The sequence below is a fragment of the Leopardus geoffroyi genome, chromosome X (genome assembly GCF_018350155.1).
Source record: "Leopardus geoffroyi isolate Oge1 chromosome X, O.geoffroyi_Oge1_pat1.0, whole genome shotgun sequence".
Taxonomy (NCBI): Eukaryota; Metazoa; Chordata; class Mammalia; order Carnivora; family Felidae; genus Leopardus; species Leopardus geoffroyi.
This window is the reverse complement of record NC_059343.1, coordinates 3465067-3485416: the sequence shown is the minus strand read 5'-3', so window position 1 is coordinate 3485416 and position 20350 is coordinate 3465067. Positions and strand designations below refer to the sequence as shown.

At 42.9% G+C, this 20350-nt stretch overlaps 1 protein-coding gene across 7 annotated transcripts in view; it reads left to right on the top strand.

Annotated features, from left to right (window-relative positions):
* The window catches only part of NLGN4X (neuroligin 4 X-linked), a 314465-nt gene extending 296756 nt beyond the window's left edge, over nt 1-17709 (top strand). For all 7 annotated transcript variants that reach the window (XM_045472504.1, XM_045472509.1, XM_045472510.1 and 4 more), the window contains 3 exons: nt 454-639; nt 4725-5514; nt 14063-17709. In XM_045472504.1, coding sequence (XP_045328460.1) covers nt 454-639; nt 4725-5514; nt 14063-14912 — 1826 coding nt within the window. In that variant the 3' untranslated portion in view covers nt 14913-17709. The remainder of the gene's footprint in view (nt 1-453; nt 640-4724; nt 5515-14062) is intronic.
* The last annotated feature ends 2641 nt before the right edge of the window (nt 17710-20350 follow it).

The following is a 20350-nucleotide window of genomic DNA, read 5'->3' as shown; positions in this document are numbered from 1 at the left end:
AACAGAAGCAATAACCATCATCACGATTATTTACATAATATAATCCTTCCTGCCATGAAAAATGCTTTCCACCGGTGCTTCTCATTTATAGGAAGACAACCAAAGAATGAACAGGGTAAACCATGAGATATATTTTCTTTATTTTTTAAGTGTTTATTTATTTATTTTGAGAGACAGTATGTGTGCGAGCCAGGAGGGACAAGGGCAGAGAGAGAGAGAGAGAGACAGTGAGAGAGAGAATCTCAAGCAGGCTCCACACCGTCAGCACACAGAGCCTGACATGTGGGGCTTGAACCCACAAACCAAGAGATCATGTCCTAAGCCAAAACCAAGAGTCAGACGCTGAACTGACCGAGCCACCCAGGCGCCCCATGAGATTTATTTCCAAACACCGGAGATGTTTATGTGCTTTGTTATCATCAACAACCCAAGATATCCTGTGTTCTCTTGTAGGGTTTTTAAGTACCGGTGACCAGGCGGCCAAAGGCAACTATGGGCTCCTGGACCAGATCCAGGCACTTCGGTGGATTGAGGAGAATGTCGGGGCCTTCGGCGGGGATCCCAAGCGAGTGACCATCTTCGGCTCAGGCGCAGGGGCGTCTTGCGTCAGTCTGTTGACCTTGTCGCACTATTCAGAAGGTAACAAGGGCATCCCCGTGTTGGTGCACGACTCCCAGGGCTGACTGGTGAACACATGTGGAGGACATATCCAAGGTGCCTGCTGGTGGTGTCACCATAAGTCTCTCTCGAATCCTCTGCAGAAAGTCCCCAGATGACATGAGCTCACATTGCTTTCTTTAAAAAAAATTTTTTAAGTTTTTTTATTTAGAGAGAGAGCATGCAAAGGCGTGAGTGATGGAGGGGCAGAGAGAAAAGAAGAGAGAGGATCCCAAGGAGGCTCCGCGGTGTCAGCACAGAGCCCATTGTGGGACTTGAACCCAAGAACAATGAGATCATGACCTGAGCCGAAACTAAGAGTTGGATGCTTAACCGACTGAGCCTCCCAGGAGCCCCTCACATTGTTTTCTTTTAGCTCAGCTTTGTTTGTATTTTAACCATTTAAATGACAGCAATTCAGTGCTGGTTACAACAATTGGAACATAATGACCAACACTTTGCTTTTGCCTTCCTGACTTTATTCGGTCGCCTTTAAATTTTAAGGCCTTCTCATTTCAACTTGGGAGAGATAATACAGAAGAGAAACAGTCATGTGGAAGACGGATGCACATTTTTACATTCCATAAGCAATGCGGCTCGGCTCGTGGTTGTGTGGTTTTAAAAGTCAGTTGGGTCACCCACACTAACTTGGGGTGGCTGCCTCGTGTCCACTGATGACTGATGTTCCAAGCAATTTGAGAGGAGGGGTTTAAGAGAGAAGTCAACTAGAATTAGATGCATTCATAATAACTTCCTGGCTCCCCCCTCAAAAACAAAAACATAACAGAGGTACCTGGGTGGCTCAGTCACTTAGCATCCAACTTTGGATCAGGTCATGATCTCACGGTTCATGAGTTTGAGCCCCACGTTGGGCTCTGTGCTGACAGCTCGGAGCCTGGAGCCTGCTTTGGATTCTGTGTCTCCCTCTCTCTCTGCCCCTCCCCTGCTTGTGCTGTGTCTCTCTCTCCCAAAAATAAATAAACATTTAAAAAAACAATAAACAACCCAGGAAAATGCAAATAAACATTCTCGGTGATGATCTAAATTATCAGGGTCATGTTATATTTCCTTCCATGTCATTGGTTGGTTGAAGAATTGCACCATTTTTATTTGAACCATTTTCATCAAAAGCACTTGAAACCTTAAAGGAGTTATTTGTTTTTCTTTAAAGAGTCTTGCAAAAGGAATGAAAAGGTCAAAATATTTTAAAGACTAATAAATACATAGAATTTTAATAAAATAGAATCAAAAAAACTGAAGAGGACCTTGAAGTGTATCTACCCCAAAGCCCTCATTTATCAAAAAGGAAATTGAGGCTCAAAGAGGTTGTATAACCTGCCTAGGGTCACACAGTAAGTGATGGAGGCAGGGAAGAAACCCAACTTCCCAGACCCTGATTCAAACCTATTCCCACCATTCTTCCTTAGCTATTAAAAACTGTGCCAGAGTAGAGGGTAGCCTTGATCTTCTGTGCAGAATAGACCGGCTGTACGGGGTTCATGGATATCTGCTCACAGAACAACTATCAGGAAAGCCCTGATTGTCTCTCCTGTTTGGTATTTTACCTACCAACTGCTTCTCCACTTTCGGCTTCCAGTGTTGAAGTTCAGATTTCCTCTCAAGGTATTCTGTAGCTCTTAGGAAATACAAATGTTCAGCTCGAGTAGAAATTTTAACTAGTAACAGGCACTGATGTGACCAGTAGGTTTGCGGCTTAGTAAGGAGATTCAAAATGCACCTGTTATTAGGATGCTCAGTCCAAGAGCCATAAGCAACCATCAGTCAAATCAAAGGTGACAGGGCTATAGATTATTTCATAATGTCTAAGGAGAGGTCACATTACGGGCTCACATTTATATTAACACTTCATTTTTACAAAAATGAAACAGTGGACAATTAGAGGGGTTGTTGGCAATATCAATACCTATAGCATTCCAGAAAATATTTAGACTTTCCCACTTTTCAACTGATAGAATCCCAGTTCTCAAGTTAGCAAGTAGTCAGGACCAGCTTCCTTAGTAATCAAACACAGGAAACCAAATCTAATTGGAGGAAGAGCATTAATTACTTAAATCAGCATGTCGGAAGTGATCAAGCTCCATGGCCGTGCTGGGCATGGGTCGCGTCTCTACACAGCAGCTTTTCAAAACAACCCAGCAATGTAATGAGCCCTGTGAAAATAACTAGATAGTTGGCCTTAGAATTATACTTTTAGCGATGTAGTCCCAAAAAAAGCAATCAACAGATGCATGGAAAATGATGTTTTCTTGAAGATGTTTGCCACAGTATCATAGCAAAGAATCAAATGAGAAGCTCCAAGATTAAAAAGACAAGAAAGTTATAAGGAACACATGCATTTACTCAAAGGAACAATAATTAAAATATTTAAGAATTGTGCTGAAGACGTACAGTGGTCTGGGAAACACAGTGTGAAAGCTATGCATCTACTGGACACAGTTGTACAAAACAACGTTGAGGGGGAGATAGATAGCCAAGCAGGAATGACAGTAAAATGCTAACCAAACTTGAATTTTATAGTATGAAGTATGAGTGGTATTTTTCTTTATCCAATTATTCAAGTTTTGTCACAAATTATATTCTGTAACACACACACACACACACACACACACACACACACACAAACACATAGCTACGTCGGTCATGGCCAATAGTTGTAACAGGATAAAAAAAAAAAAACATCTAGCAAAATTTTTCTAATCCTGATTATTTTAACTTGTGAAAATCTTCAATCGATCACATATTGACATCATTTCTTTAAGAGGCTTCAACACATTAATCTTTAGAGCCAAACACAAACGTCAGTAGTTGTACATGTCTGAGAGCATTATAAACTCTGGGAGAATGGCCCCCAAATGACTTTGATGATGCATTGAGCAAAACCAGATCAACTTAACGTCTTCTCTTGTGTGTCATCTTTGGGCAATCTTCCAGTCTTTAGAATCACATCTTCCTGATTGCAATCATGTTTCCTCACTTGATTGCTTGCATGACCTTAAAACTCTACAGGGCACGAACTTTTGGGCTCCCAGCTGAATTACTCTGCCAGCGTCTCCTGAGGCATGAGAGCTACATCATGCTGGAATTCAAGAAAATGGCAGGAAGAGATAAGAAACAGAATGCTATCATTTTATACCCCATCAGCTCTTGTCCTGTAGTAGTGAAAAATACAGGGTTTAAAAAAAATCTTTTTTTACTTCCCAACATTCATACACTAGACAGAACTGAGAGAATATTGTAAGCCACACAGAATTTTACTCATCAAATTGCCCTTTTTTTTTATTTCTCATGAAACAGACATTTTGAACATGTGGCAGAATACATTAGAGGAAAGTCTGGGATTCGAATGGATGCAATTTTGAGACCAGTGATTTTTTTTAAAAAAATACATTTTACTTGGGCAATCAAGTGAGGATTCCTTTAGGAATAGCTAGCTTAATTAATATTTTAGTTGTGAAAGCTTAATACATCCAATATATTGAGGGTGGAAACAGAAATACATCTCTGAATTTTTACCCTGAAATTGGTTTTAGTGGATTTTTTTCTTTCTGCATGTTGAAGTGGTACTTGGATTTGCCAGTGAGGCAAAATGGTCTTTAACATCTTCTTGGCTCAAAGCATATTTTTAAGGAGTGGGAGGTAGGTGATTACCCTGGGTGGGTTTATTTATAACAGCATCTGGGGATGCCAATGGCAAGACTACCCTAAATTGTGGAGTGATAAACAGATTGCACGTTTTTTTTACCACTGGAGCTAAAAGTTTTTTTACCATTTTCTTAAACCGTGTGTGTGTGTGTGTGTGTGTGTGTGTGTGTGTGCGCGTGTGTGTGTGTGTGTGTGTAATAACATCCCATAAAACAAATGTCCAGCGGGAAGGGGAGGAGGAGAGAAGGAGATGGAAATGAGCAGAAAAATCCTGAAAGCGCTGAATGCCACTGTATCCAGAAATTCACATGCCCGGGAGACAATCAGAGCCTTCTTTGCTAAGTAAAAGCTGCTTTTCTGTCTTTCGGGTTTTCATTTGCATGTGTACAACGTTGCACCTGCAGGTCTGTTCCAGAAGGCGATCATCCAGAGCGGGACCGCACTGTCCAGCTGGGCAGTGAACTACCAGCCAGCCAAGTACACGCGGATATTGGCAGATAAAGTCGGCTGCAACATGCTGGACACCACGGACATGGTGGAATGCCTTCGGAATAAGAACTACAAGGAGCTCATTCAGCAGACCATCACCCCGGCCACGTACCACATTTCCTTTGGCCCCGTCATCGACGGGGACGTCATCCCAGACGACCCTCAGATCCTGATGGAGCAGGGGGAGTTCCTCAATTACGACATCATGCTTGGTGTCAACCAGGGGGAAGGCTTGAAGTTTGTCGACGGCATCGTGGACAACGAAGATGGTGTGACGCCCAACGACTTTGACTTCTCCGTGTCCAACTTTGTGGACAACCTTTACGGCTACCCGGAGGGGAAAGACACTTTGCGGGAGACCATCAAGTTCATGTACACGGACTGGGCAGACAAGGAAAACCCCGAGACGCGGCGAAAGACCCTGGTGGCTCTCTTCACGGATCACCAGTGGGTGGCCCCCGCGGTGGCCACGGCCGACCTGCATGCTCAGTACGGCTCCCCGACTTACTTCTATGCCTTCTACCACCACTGCCAGAGTGAAATGAAGCCCAGCTGGGCGGACTCAGCCCATGGTGACGAAGTCCCCTACGTCTTTGGGATCCCCATGATTGGCCCTACTGAACTCTTCAGTTGTAACTTCTCCAAGAACGACGTCATGCTCAGCGCAGTGGTCATGACCTACTGGACCAATTTTGCCAAAACCGGGTACGTGCTTCCCCACAGCAGGTTTTTCTTGCTCTTCCCCTAGATTGTCTGGTTCTGCCATGACGAACAGAGTGCAAGATGCATTCACACACGGTAACGGTGGGGGGCCTCGCTTTTTCCTCCTCCTTAAATTGTTTTCTGCCAACCAGATTTTTACTAAGAGTGCTCATTGCATACTTAAAAGTCTGTTTCTACCTGCCACTCCAGGGTTCAGGGGTAAACGGCAATACCTTTGGAAGCCAATCCCAGAATTTGTGTCCTTCGGTAAATAGTAGGGTTATAAAATAGGACCCTGTGTCCTTTGGTAAATAGTAGGGTTATCAAAACACGTGTACCACGTGGCAATTTGTGTTTATTGCGTAGCCACGAGAACAAATTCAGTCTCATAATACATCTAAGAAATACGGTCCATGTGTGTTTATGCTATATATGAACACACACGTATGTATATTTCTCTACAGTTATGAGATTTATTTCCTGTATATACACATATTGGCAAATACTTATTCATCTATATATCATTTATACATATTTATTTCATAAACAAATATATATTTCATATATATGTGTATATACATACCTCACAGGAAAGGACCTCAGCTAAATGTAGTACAAAACCCACAAGAGGCACACATAACAACAGGTCCCACCGATATCCTGTTGAGCAGCTTCCAAGCAAACAAGGATAGAAAAGTCTCCCCAAGTTTTTATTTTTTCAGGTTTATTTATTTTGAGAGAAAGCGGGCGTGTGATGGGTGAGGAGTACACAGAGAGGGAAAGAGAGAATCCCAAGCACGCTCCACACTGTCATCCCAGGGCTCGATCCCACGAACTGTGAGATCATGACCTGAGCCAAAATCAAGAGTTTGACACTCAACCGCCTGAGCCACCCAGGCATCAGAAGACTCCCCCAACATTTAAATATTTTTTAATGTTTTTATTTATTTTTGAGAGAGACAGAGTGAGTGAGGGAGAGCAGAGACAGGGAGGGAGACACAGAACCCGAAGCAGGCTGCAGGCTCTGAGCCGTCAGCACAGAGCCAGACGCGGGGCTCCATCTCACGAGCCGTGAGATCATGGCCTGAGCCGAAGTCGGATGCTTAACCGACTGAGCTGCCCAAGCGCCCCGACTCCCCAGCATTTTAAATGGCTACAAAGTTACAGCAACTTTTCATTTTTTTCCTAACAACATGATTGTGGAAATTAATGAGGTATCATTCTGTTCTACCTGGGTGGGCTTCTCTCATTAACCTTGAGCCTCTTGCCCTGAATTAAAATCGGAGACGCTCTCCCTCTCCACGGGAATGTGCGTCTTCCCGTGGCACTCCAGATGTGGGACAGAGGCGCCCACACGACAGCAGCCCGCAGTGCCTGAGTCTGAGGCAGCTCTAGAGACAGGGTTCGTGGTGCTGAGGGCTCAATGCTCAGGGCTCATTCTTTCACAACGATTCCAAATGTTACTGTGTGCACGCTGTCTTCAGAGTTTTGGAGGTCTTAGCAAAAGTATGGCGTGTTTATAGAGTGGCAAGTGTATTGTATGGATAGCCACGTCCAACTGTCACATTTTACATGTTTGGTCTAACCACGGTGGGCATAGGAGGCAGTAGGGGAGGGAGGATGTACAGATATTTGGGACAGATGCTTGCCTGTCACCTAAGGGTTCTTTCCTCAACAAGGAGATGATTGACATCAAGCCAATGAATTTTTTTTAATGTTTATGTAGTTTTTGAGAGAGAGAGAGAGAGAGAGACAGAGCACGAGTGGGGGAGGGAAAGAGAGAGAGAGATGGAGACACAGAATCCGAGGCAGGCTCCAGGCTCCAAGCTGTCAGCACAGAGCCCGATGCGGAGCTCGAACCCATGAACCGTGAGATCATGACCTGAGCCGAAGTCAGATGCTCAACCGACTGAGCCCCCCAGGCATCCCCTAGTCAACAACTATCTTTATGTCACCCTTGTTTATGATGTTATTATAACATCCCTAGGGTACTGTAACCATGTACCGCATGTACCACAGTCATGTACCACAAATGATGTGGCTTCAAACCACAGACATTTATCGTTGCCCAGTTCTGGATGCTAGAAATGCAAAATGCAGGTGTTGGCAGGGCCGAGTTCCCTCTCCAATCTCTAGGGGACAGTTTTGTGCTCCTTCCTAGTTCCTGCTGCCTTGCAGGCTATCTGTGGCATTGCCTGTTTATAGCCACGTGACTGTGGTTTCTGTGTCTGTGTGATGTGGCGGCCTCCCTATGTGTCTGTTTGCAGATGGCCGTCTTCTTCTAAGGGCATCCGTCATATTGGTTTAGAAGTCCAACCTGCCCCGTCTTATCTTCACTGATTCCATCTGGAATGACCCTGTTTCCAAATACGGTCACATTCTGAGGCCCTGGGGTTAGCACTTTGGCATATGGTAGTAATTTGATGGGGGAACAATTCAACTCATCACCCCTTTTAAAGGCAGGATGATGCCCAGTTGTGTCATTGAACTCAGGTGTGTGATGCCTTTCCTAACCAAGTGTCATGCTCTTGAAGCAGAAAGATTTCCCAAATGATGGCCATCTGCTTTCCCTACATTTTCATCCAAACATAGCACTCTTTAGGTAATATCTAAACATCCTTACTCGCTTTAGTTAAAACCACATACTTCTTTCCTTATGTGTTTTGAAAATGGACTTTATATGATTTTTCTTACATGGTGATCATTCATCACCAGTGTAACTGAACCATGAAAAAAATGGCAAACTCCAAACAAAGCCATTAAATTCTCGTTAGCTCCTCTTGCCTTGCCAAGAGCTCTGGGGCTGATGCCCTCTCGGCATTTAAAAAAGAAAGAACGGTAAAGGAAATTAATTAGTGTCACGCGATGGGAAAGATCTCCTAGCGCGAAATGGATATTTTCACCAAGACCTATCAAAGGCTGAGCCAGGATTAAAAATACCACAGCATTCTGCTATTGAGTGCTTCTTTTCATGTCATAGCTTGGTTCCTAAGATCTCTGTGCCCGGTGCCTGTGGTTCACACCCTCGTGTGAGGAACGTAGTGACGGAACTGTTAAATAGCCTGGGCTTAATCACGGCCAAAGGCATTCGTGTGACCATTCATGGTATGTGTTCATGAAGGTGTCAAAGCAGCCAGAACAGATGGGAAAAGGGGTCGGAAGGGGGAGGACGTCCGCTTTGGGGGAACAGGTGTCATCTAAGTGGAGTCTAGAACTTCAGAGAGAGTCAAGCTCTCCCTGAGCAAACGGGAAAGACACAATGGAGAGCTGTGGATGTCAGGCTCAAGAACCTGGACTGGATCCAAACAGGAGCTATTTTTACTTCCGCAGTGCCTGTGGGCCACGGCTGAAATAATACTTAGGGATATTAATGCAGTCAGTTTTCTTCATTCGTTTGGAAAGGTCATTGGAATGACTCAAATCATCCTTAAAGAGAGTCACTCAGAACTTCCTCTAATGTGAAATGCAAAGTGGAGTCTCCCAGCGTCAGTATGTGTGGGGTAATATTTCCATGGCGGCCAGTTGAACAAGGAGACAGAGGATGGAACGGGTGGGCAGTCTAGCGATTTCGGTATTTGTCAATACTTGGCAAAGTCGTGAGAGGTGGTTGCTATTCATTTATTTAATTAGGGTAGCAGTGCAGTAGGCTCTCTGCAGGGGCATATTTCCTTGTCCCCGGCGGGGGCTGCTTCGGTGGTCCCAGGGAAGGTGAGCCAAAATGGTGCCAGTAATGGAACAACGTAGGACAAACCGTGTCTGACGCCACAGTGTGAGCATGCTGGTTAACTCTGTTCTTCAGAACACATTCTCAGACCGTGGCACAGAGACCATCAACTGCTCCCCACCAGCACTAGAGGGACAGGACCTAGATTATAAGAACATCTCCCCAGCCATTTGTCACAGCCCTTGTCTACGGAGAGAGGAGTCCATGGCATCAGGACATGCTTTGCCATTATCACTGGCTGCTGTTTCCAGTCTTCTGTACCTTACAGACAACACACTGCTGTTCCTTACTGTTTGGATGTTAGGCAAGGCATATACCCTCGTGCTGCTTTTCATACAACCCACAGCTCACAGGTGTGACCTTACATCTGTCTTTCAATGTAAATACATGATATGCCAACTTTTTGTTGTTGTGGAGCACAGAGAAGTAAATGTTGGGAATGTGGGTATAGAAGACACGGAAGGGGGAAGGCGGGTAGGGAGGGAAGGAAGGAGGGTTCCACGATCCAGCTTAGAAGACTCAGCCAAGGTGCTGCCAGGGTGCCAGTCGGCTCAGGTCATGATCTCACAGTTCCTGGGTTTGAGCCCCACATCGGGCTCTGTGCTGACAGCTCAGAGCCTGGAGCCTGCTTCGGATTCTGTATGTCCCTCTCTCTCTGCCCCTCCTTTGCCTCTCTCTCTCTCTCTCTCTGCCCCTCCCCTGCTCACACTCTCTTTCTCTCAAAAATAAATGTTAAAAATAAAAAAAGAAGACTCAACCGAAACAGTGCTGGAAAAGAACAACATAGGCCAAAACAATAAGTACTAGCCTAAAAATAAAGCTGATGTGGAAAGTTTTGCTAAATGAAAAGCAATGCCAAGGAAAAATGAAAACTAATCCCAAGGTTTACAGAGGCTTAGAAAGAATTACAACCTGTGTCATAGAAAATCTCTTTGGGAATGCGAGCCCTGACTGGTCCATAGCATCCAGGTCCTTGTGGATCAGACACCGATTCAGTGTGAACTCTTTTGTGGGGACACCAAAGAAAAGTTGGTCTCTGTAGGACATATTGCAACAATCAGCACTTTCAGGAACCAGATGATGCATTGTCCATCGAGGGCCTCACTTAAATGCCATTGGAGTTCAGATAATGCAAAGATACTTCTGGCACGGCAAATGCAACCAACACAGATTTCAATTTTTTGACTTGGTCTCAGGACCAAGGCTCTCAGTGTAGGTCTAATGAGATGCTGTCTTGACCGTTGACGTTGTTGGTATCCTGTGATGAATTTATTTTCAACCTTTGCGAAAACTCAAGAGGCCCTTAGGGTGCATGGCTTAGAGAGAAGTGCAGCCCGTGTCTGGTCTTAAAATGACCTTTACGGCCAAAAAGCATTGTAAGCAGAGTGAATGAACATCTTGACCTGTCGTGTAGGTGCACGTGGTGGCCTTCTTAGACGTCTGGTAACAAATACCAGGTACTACCTTATGCTACACGTGAGGAGAATCTCGTGTCATCAAAAGGAGCCCATCAGAGAGTTCATTGATGTTTCTACAGGGACCATATGACCTATCTCTAGCAAATAACATGGATCACAAGGGCTTAGAAATGCACTTGACTATCCTCCGCCAAGATGATGTCTCAAATAAATCGTGACAGGTGAAAATGTGGGTCTCAGGTGCTGGGAAATGTGGATGCAGGTAGCATTGAGGTTTTCACTAGGGAGAGAAGATACGTCCATTGCTTTTATCCTTAATCATCACGATCTTTAATTTTACTCATGGAAATTAAAACATGCCATATGCGGAAGTCAAGTCTAAAAAGCAAGACACTGATATCCCACTTAGAGGTCTTGCTGTCTTTGGAGTGTTTGACAAGGGAAAATGATGGACTTTCATAAGCTCTGTGAGTTTATCTTGGTTTAAGGCTTCTGACCGTGCACCTCCAAGAACTTTAATAGATAGATTGTATCAGGCTAAAGCTTACTTATCTGGATTTTCAAAATCCTCTGCTCTATTCTTTGAGAACAAAATAAATGTGTTTCTCTACCTTTCAAATGCACACCGAATTTCATCAAAAAGAGTCCAATATCCAACATGAACAGAATACTCTTTTTCCCAGATGCCCTCTGCTTAATAAAAGGTCCACACAGCTAATAGACCCAATTCAGTGAAATCAGATCAATGGAAAAATAGTAGGAATCCTTACCACCTTTCCTTGCTTTTAGAAAATAAAAATCGGTGACAAAAGTTTCCATGGCACATTCCAATTAAATAGGAATTTTTTCAAAAATTTATTTCAGAAGACTCAAATAAAAGAAACACGAGGTGCCATATTGAATCCAACATGGTTCTGAAACATGCAAGTATTTTTAAATATCAGATAAAAAGATTTTAAATATATTAATGTTTATAAATGAACAGATAAGAAAGAAAACTCATGCATTGGGATCTACAAATTTGTATTCTTTTTTCTTGATCCCGTGAGTAAAATAAAAGTGAGCGTGCAGTCAGTTAAGTAGTAAAATTTCTTTTTCTGCATGCCGTGTATATAGTTATATTTACATATAATTATATGTATCTATATATAGGTCTATATCTAGTGATATAGATATCCATACATATAGTGTACATTATGCAGTATATACTATGATATATAGTATACTTTCACAGAGTATATATTCTACATCATACTTTTATGAAGCATATACTGGATATAACATATAGTATATACCATAAATCCTGTGGTATAGAATATATGCTATATGAAGTGTCTACTATACTGTATATACTGTAGTATTCAATACATACAATATGTAATATAATATACTGTGATGTGTACTATGTACCATGTAATATACATGCTATGATGTATATTATTTACAATGTATAGCATACCATATATACGGTGGTAAACAGTATACTTTTATATGGCATATACTATATGCAGGATATGGTACCCTGTACATGCTGTGGGTATTACAGTATATTACTTTACAGTCCTCTCTCCCTCCCTAAGCAATTTTTAGGCATTCTACTTTGTATATTGGCCAAAGGGGATAATATTTACTAGGCTGTAACTATTTTCCAAAATTTTTGTTATGATTATTGAGCCTCCATCAATTACTTCTTTTTTTTTTTTTTAATTTTTTTTTCAACGTTTATTTATTTTTTGGGGGACAGAGAGAGACAGAGCATGAACGGGGGAGGGGCAGAGAGAGAGGGAGACACAGAATCCATCAATTACTTCTAATGCCAGTATCGTCACCCATTCTGTAGATGAGGATGATTAGGCCCAGAGAGGCTTCAGAAATTTGCGCAAGATTTCACAGCTGTAGTGAAGGAGAGCCTCAGAGCTTAATGCCTGGAGATGATTTTGACAGCCTCAGACTGAGGGCAAATGTCCTTCTTTTAGCAAAGGCTGCATGCACCAGTTGGCCAGGGTATCGTTTGCATCCTGCACAATGCACGGTCATGTGTGTGGACTTGGGACTTTCAGGTAGGACTTCTGGCCAGTGTTCTGGCATGTGAGCATACAGGCAGTGGCTAGAGGCAGCTTTGTCCATGCTGCCAGAACGTTGTTCCATGGAAAACAGAAGTGAGAAGAGCCAGATCTGTGTGTGCACATCCCAACTTGCTCTGGCTTGTCCATGACGTCTGAACGTTCAGTGTTGTCTACTAGGTGACCTTTTACTGTGCATGACCTCAAAATTTTCAAAACAAAGAAACATTAAGATGAAATATGTTTTACACTTCACTTTGCCAACCGTAAAAATAGATGGAAGAAATGAGAATATGATATTTTGGGGAGGTTCTTTGTTATAGTAAAAGAGTTGGTGGCAAAGATGTTGAAAGTACCAAGTTTTCTGGATTTCCCTTTAATTTTGGTGATTCCCTTTCTGCCTGTGCCCATTTATGTAAATAACAAGACAATTCTTGGGTTCAGAGTTGGCCTGGCACACTTAACATCTACAGAAACTCTCAATTTCTTGCACCGTGTTTTACTTCTCCTAAACATGTTAGCTTCACCATATGTAAAGCTGTGATCTTATCCCCGTTCTTAGAATTAATGGAATGTTATTTGATATTTACGTGGCTCAGTGTTGGAGAGGTTTTCAAATATTCAACTATTCCTCTTTCGAAAAGACAGCAAACTCGTGGTACCTTCATTTCACCGTATCTTCACATTTTGCAATGGCAAGTCCTATTTTTATTTGATTTTTAACACAATTTTAGTTCTTAAAACTTCAGTATGTGTTTGTCCACCTCAGGAGCCACCCTGGTGCAAGAAAGAAAATGCCTACTTTTTGAACAATTGCCTCTAAATCAGGATTCCTCAACCTCAATACTATTGATGTTTGTGCCCTCTACTCATTCATGGCGGTACAGTCCACACATGACAACCAAATATGTCCCCAGACATTGCCAAATGTCCCTGTGTGGACAACACGCCTTGGTTGAGATTTATGGCTCAAGAGTAGCTAAACTTGAAATACTGAAAAAATTTCCTACACCCATTTTTTTCTTACTTTTTTTTATTTTTGAAGATCATTTGATGCATTTAAAAAAATAGTAGAAATGTTATGAAAATGCCAGACCTCTGCCACCAGGAATTATTTTTTAAATAGAAGGAAGAGAAGACTTTAAGGAAAATACAAAACGGTAGCCATGGTTAAATTAAACCACAGTGTGTCCGTTGCTATTTGAGTACTTGGTGTTCATAAACAGGTCTTGGTGAGCTCAATTGAATGGTCCTAATTCCCTGTTTTGTTTGATGGCGAGATTTACTTGTCACATGTCAAAGGGTGTGACCTTTTTTTCCCTCTTTTCTCTTCCTTCTGTCCCCAGTGACCCAAATCAGCCTGTTCCTCAGGACACCAAGTTCATTCATACAAAACCCAATCGCTTTGAGGAAGTGGCCTGGTCCAAGTATAACCCCAAAGACCAGCTCTATCTACATATTGGCCTGAAGCCCAGAGTGAGGGATCACTACCGAGCTACCAAGGTGGCTTTCTGGCTGGAACTGGTTCCCCACCTGCACAACCTGAATGAGATATTCCAGTACGTGTCAACAACCACGAAGGTCCCTCCTCCCGACATGACCTCCTTCCCCTATGGAACCCGGCGGTCTCCCGCCAAGATATGGCCCACGACCAAACGCCCAGCCATCACTCCCGCTAACAACCCCAAACACTCCAAGGACCCTCATAAGACAGGGCCCGAGGACACAACCGTCCTCATCGAAACCAAACGGGATTATTCCACTGAACTGAGCGTCACCATCGCCGTGGGGGCCTCCCTGCTCTTCCTCAACATTCTGGCATTTGCGGCTCTGTACTACAAGAAGGACAAGAGACGCCACGAGACGCACAGGCGCCCTAGTCCCCAGAGGAATACCACAAACGACATCGCTCACATCCAGAACGAAGAGATCATGTCCCTGCAGATGAAGCAGCTGGAACATGACCATGAGTGTGAGTCCCTGCAGGCTCACGACACGCTGAGGCTCACCTGTCCTCCAGACTACACCCTGACGCTGCGCAGGTCTCCAGATGACATCCCACTCATGACACCAAATACCATCACCATGATCCCAAACACACTGACGGGCATGCAGCCTTTGCACACATTCAACACCTTCAGCGGAGGACAAAACAGTACCAATCTCCCCCACGGACACTCGACCACTAGAGTATAGCTTTGCTGTTCCTTTCCGCTACATCTGCTCCTTCCCACTGGAGAGAGGGAGAAAGAGAGAAGCAACGTGTGCCCACGAGGAGTGTGGGTCATCCCACTGACATAAGACAAAAAGAACAGGGCCACCATCGTGTCCCTGTAGACCCATCCCATTGGCATTTCCCAGTACGACAAGATCTACTTCTGACCCTATGAAATGTGAAAAAGTATACATTGCTGTTACAATACTGCTTTAACATCTCCACCTCTCCAGAGAACGTTTAGTTTGTCTAGGACATCACCGTCTCCAGGACCTGGATGCTTCCCGTGTTAACAATAGAAGCTGACACTTTGGGGACTCAGCCAGGGACACTTAAGAAAAAAAATTTTTTTAATTAACAGTTGAAAAATACAATATGTGCCATACGACGGATGGCTCTACTTAAGGGAAGGACGAGTCTGTGGGATTTTACCCAGTGCATGGAGCTATCATCCAGACAGAAGGAGAAGTAGAATTTTATTATTACAAGAGCCGACTATGCAGTAACATATGTATAGTTCTGTGCAAAGAGGTGTTTCGCCAGCCTGAACTATATTTAAGAAACTTTGTAAAAAAAAAAAAAAGAAAAAGAAAATGTATATAGCTGTGAGTTTCAACAAAAAGACACACAGAGAAAGGAAAAAAAACAACCAACAAAAAAGCTTTTATTGGTGTTTTCAGTTTGAAAGACCTTTTAGCAAGATTGTGCTTTCCATTGTGGTCTGTATGTATATAAATATATATATATACATTAGTCATTCACCTCTGTTTCCTCCAGGACACAGGAGGATGTTCTTAATTCCTCGTGGTAAGCAAACACATGGAGTTTTCTAACGCATTTCATTTGTAGGACGATGTGGTGTCACACAGCGGACCCAGACTGTCTGTGTGGTGGGGCTCTTCACCCCCCTTTCTGGGATGCATGCGACAGCATTGTTACGAGACCGACCGTTGTGTTAGCAAACTTTTATTTTTGTGTGTGTTAGCCTCCATGGAGTTGCACCACCTAGATGGATCCCCCATCCCCAGCGTGGAGTTTATGTAAAGCTTGCTGAATTAGAAACACACACACACACAGACACTGCAGGAACAAAAAACAAAATACAAGTCTTGGTCTGTGGTTGTGGTTCTTTGAATATGTTTAGGGAGACCTGCTGCCCACCCCCAGGGGTCCTGCCAAAAAGGAAAGAAAGCTTGCCTTTAGTGGGGGTGGGGCCATGCCCTGCCGGGTAAATACGGCTCAGTGTTCCCCAGCAGCTGCAGAAAGGGCTGTGGGTGCCGGGCTACCTGCTCAGCTTAGCTAATCAGATTGAAGGAGGGCATGTGTGTTTCCTGTTTTTTCTTTAAGCAGTAAGTCCCTTATTTATCAGGAAGCAAGATTTTTTTTTTTTATTCTTTACATTGTTTATGGGATAACACATATGCTTGTCTAAAGTACTGTGAGACTTGTGTATCAGTCACTGGTCAATGAATCGTACGGGGAGAAAACAAACCCACGTGAAAGGACAGAACGTGAAAAGCCCTCTGCATGGGTTTTTCTGCAAAGTTAGGGTCGCCTTCGCTGTCAAGATAAGTTACGGAAATTATTCGCCCCACTTAAAATTGGCAAGCTGGGGACTGGACATTTGCCCCCAACACCTCCTCACATTCCCATTGTCCTTTTAATTTTATCTGAAGGAATATTTTGAGTTTCCTACGGTGGAAGGGAAAAGAACAATGGTTACTTTATAGTTTGTCTTTCAAGAGTTATTGCAACATCAGGAAGTAGCAGCCAAAGATGTTTGAAAATCCTGTCTCTGGGCTTGACTATGGTTATTTCAGAAAGCGAGGCTTACAAGTCATTGCTACGTTGGGGATGCTCCACAAGATAAGTCCAGCGTCCTTGCCCCTTGGCACAACGCTCGAGTACTGAACCCCTACACTAAAACAGTAACGATCGATACCAACGTCTTCGAAAACGCCCTTTAGCAAAAGACAGTTCTTACAGGTGCATAGAAGTCCCACGATAAATTCTGTCGTCCATCTGGGTTGATTTGAGAGTGGGTCTCTGTATATACATATGTGAACTATTAGAATCCCCACTTTGCACATGGCCAACCAACAATCCTTTCCTGCAGCTAGACGTGTCACGGGTACAAGTTTTGTCCCCAGTTCATCCTTTTCTAAAGGTATTGTCAGGTCATTTCTGCAAGCTATGTATTACCCCCAGCGGGGTATGGCAAATAGACTCTCCATACAACTACCCGAGAGGTGATGCTTGGCATCAGTGTGGGTCTGGTATGTTTGTAATGTGAATTCCAATATTTGTTTAGTATTTCCAATTGTCTTCTGCTAGCAATATGCACAGTAATGTATCAGGCTTGTGACATTTGGATAAGGAAAAAAAAAAAGAGTTCTTGTTAAGTGAATAGCTTTTACAGAGGATATGATCAAAAGAAATTTAATACACCTTAAATGATATCTTATTTCTACATGGAAAGAAGTTATAGAATCTTCATAGAGTTCTATGAGAATAAAATATACTTGCTATCTATAAAAAAGAGAAAAATGAGAAAAAAAAATGAGAAAAAGAAAATAAGTTAAAAAAAAAAAAAACTTTCCTAGGCTTTTATCCTTGACCTTCACAGGCACGCAGGGTTTAATGGTTTCTTGGGTTATTATTTTGAAATTTTGTTTTTGATTTTGCCTTAAGTAATGATAGAAGATATATATGGCTGGACACATATGTATAAACTTTTCAGCAGCATTTTTAATAATAAAATATCACAGTATTTTCTAATGCTTTGTGCAAATAATTACGCGTCCATCCTTTTTTTGTAGGTGGCCTATGTTATTTACTTTTCCTCCCCCTTTGACTGCTGTTTTCATTTTAAAAGCTACGCGGTACATCAGACATAAATGGACACACTCAACCCGTAACGGGTCAGCTTCGCACAGTTTCTCCCAGTGCATGATTCTTGGGCGACCCACGGGGGGAGTTCTGCCTGACGTTGGAGAAGGAAGCCCCAGACGGTGGTGATGATGTTTCCTGAAGGTTCCTGAATTGGAGCAGTTGGATTTATTACTGTTATCACTGCCCGTTCTTATGGTGCTGGGTTTGGCATTGAGTTTGACATAATAATGCCCTCCCGCATCCAAACAGCCTTGTTTGAGTAAATCTTCGGGTGACAGCAAGAAATTGTGAGTAAAACTCAAGAGGCAGAACACGCCTCCCGGGCCCGTGGAGAGCAAATTGGCCAAGTCCTCACAAGTGCATCTGGCTGTTTCTTATCCTTTTAATTAACATTCAGGAGAGCCCCCAGGCACAGGCACCTGTAATACCCCTCCTTTAAAGTGGAAGAGGTTGGGGGCGCCTGGGTGGCGCAGTCGGTTAAGCGTCCGACTTCAGCCAGGTCACGATCTCGCGGTCCGTGAGTTCGAGCCCCGCGTCAGGCTCTGGGCTGATGGCTCGGAGCCTGGAGCCTGTTTCCGATTCTGTGTCTCCCTCTCTCTCTGCCCCTCCCCCGTTCATGCTCTGTCTCTCTCTGTCCCAAAAACAAATAAACGTTGAAAAAAAAAAATTTAAAGTGGAAGAGGTTGAGAGTTGGGAACTTGTGGCCGCCAGGCAGCACAGGTTGGGTTCAAACGAAGGGAGTGTGCTTCAGAGCCCCAACTCCACCAGTAAGGAAGACAGCAGGAATTTCTAATGCAGGTGCACACGTGTCCTCGTGCATTAGCCGATGGTCAGATAAAGAAACCCAGCAAATCCTGTGACTGTTTGCTGCAGTGGAGCACGGAAGGTTTTTACATATTGATTGGGGTCATTTGCTAGTATGAGGCAAACGGGATATAAATATATATGTAATATGTTACATAATAATAATTTAGTAGTATACCTCCTATTATATTTTATTATAACTACATATTATATGCTCATATGATATAAACTATACATAACATATAATATAGCATATATAATATATGCATACTGTCTAATATAAAAATATATTTTATAATATATTGCATATTAAGTTGATATATTATAGAAATATTGTATATACAGAATTTACATCATATATTTTATTCGTAATATAATTATACTGTTTATCTTATAATTATATAAAGGAAAATATAAATGTTATTAATATTCACAGTATGACACATTCATTTATATATTATATACAACATATGTTATATTTATATTTAATATATAAATAAAACATAAAATGTATACCATGTATTTATATAAATACATAACAAAATATATAGCATGTATTTATATAAATACATAAAACATAAAATATATACCATGTATTATATAATGCACAATACATTTTATGTATTTATATACATATTTTATATATTGCATATAGGTGTATATTACATGTATATATATGTGAATGTATAATATTCTCCTACATATATGTCTATGTAATATATATTTCATGGAAATGCCATGTTCATGGATTCAAAATTGAAAAAAAATGTTTAAAACCGAATCTTTAGCAAATTTTAGCTAGAGGGAGAGTCACTATTTTTTTCCACCATGTATATATACATTCTTGCGCATTCTAACTGGAAAAATGGCAAGAGTGTATGCATTCATTCATGCTCTCATTCACTCATGTGTTCACTCAGCAAACGTTTACCGACCATCTCCCTCCTCACAGGCCGTGTGCCGGGGATGGTGTGTGAAGTGAAAGGACAGAAGGGCAGCAGGCTTTGGAGATGGTACCCAGTGCCAGTGGGAGTGTAGACACAGCACCTTAACCTCACCTGCTAGGAGTGGTGAGCATTCAGTTGGGGATGTGTAGGCTGGAGTCCCCGCATTTCCAACAACTTCTCAAGTGCTGGAGAGGCTGCTGGTTCCCAACTGTCCCCAACTATTGAGAATGTTCATGACGGTCACGATCAGGGGGCCCTGGGCGCCGTGAAAGCTGTTCTGTGGAAAGCTAAAGCAACGTGAGAAATGAATTACCATCCTTCTCCGAGGTGGTGGGGACAGGGAGAGGGGTAGAGCCGTTTTACAGCCCTGTGTTCCAGAACTGATACAGCCCAGTGGTCAGAGATGACCAGGGGCCCTTCTGGCATCCAGCTCGCATTTGGTCACTTGCAGCAAAGGCAGAGCACACGCAAGAACAGTGAGCCATCTGGGTGAGCCGTTCACACGGCAGAGAGGAGCGTTTGGGCTTACACAGGGCGGCGTTAAGAAGGCTTCGGGAACAAGAATTTGTTCTGTATTAGTTACCCTCAGGATAATTTGTGGTGTACAATGTTTCGGCAGGAAGCAAGAGGAGCGGAACAGGTCCAGGCGTCATCAGCAAAGAAACTGGAATAAAAGTAGACTTTGGGTCACTTTTAGCAGAGCCCAACATGACCGAGCCATGAACCATCAGACTAGTTCAAAACAGTCAGATGCTCTTCCTTTCCTTCTCAGAACT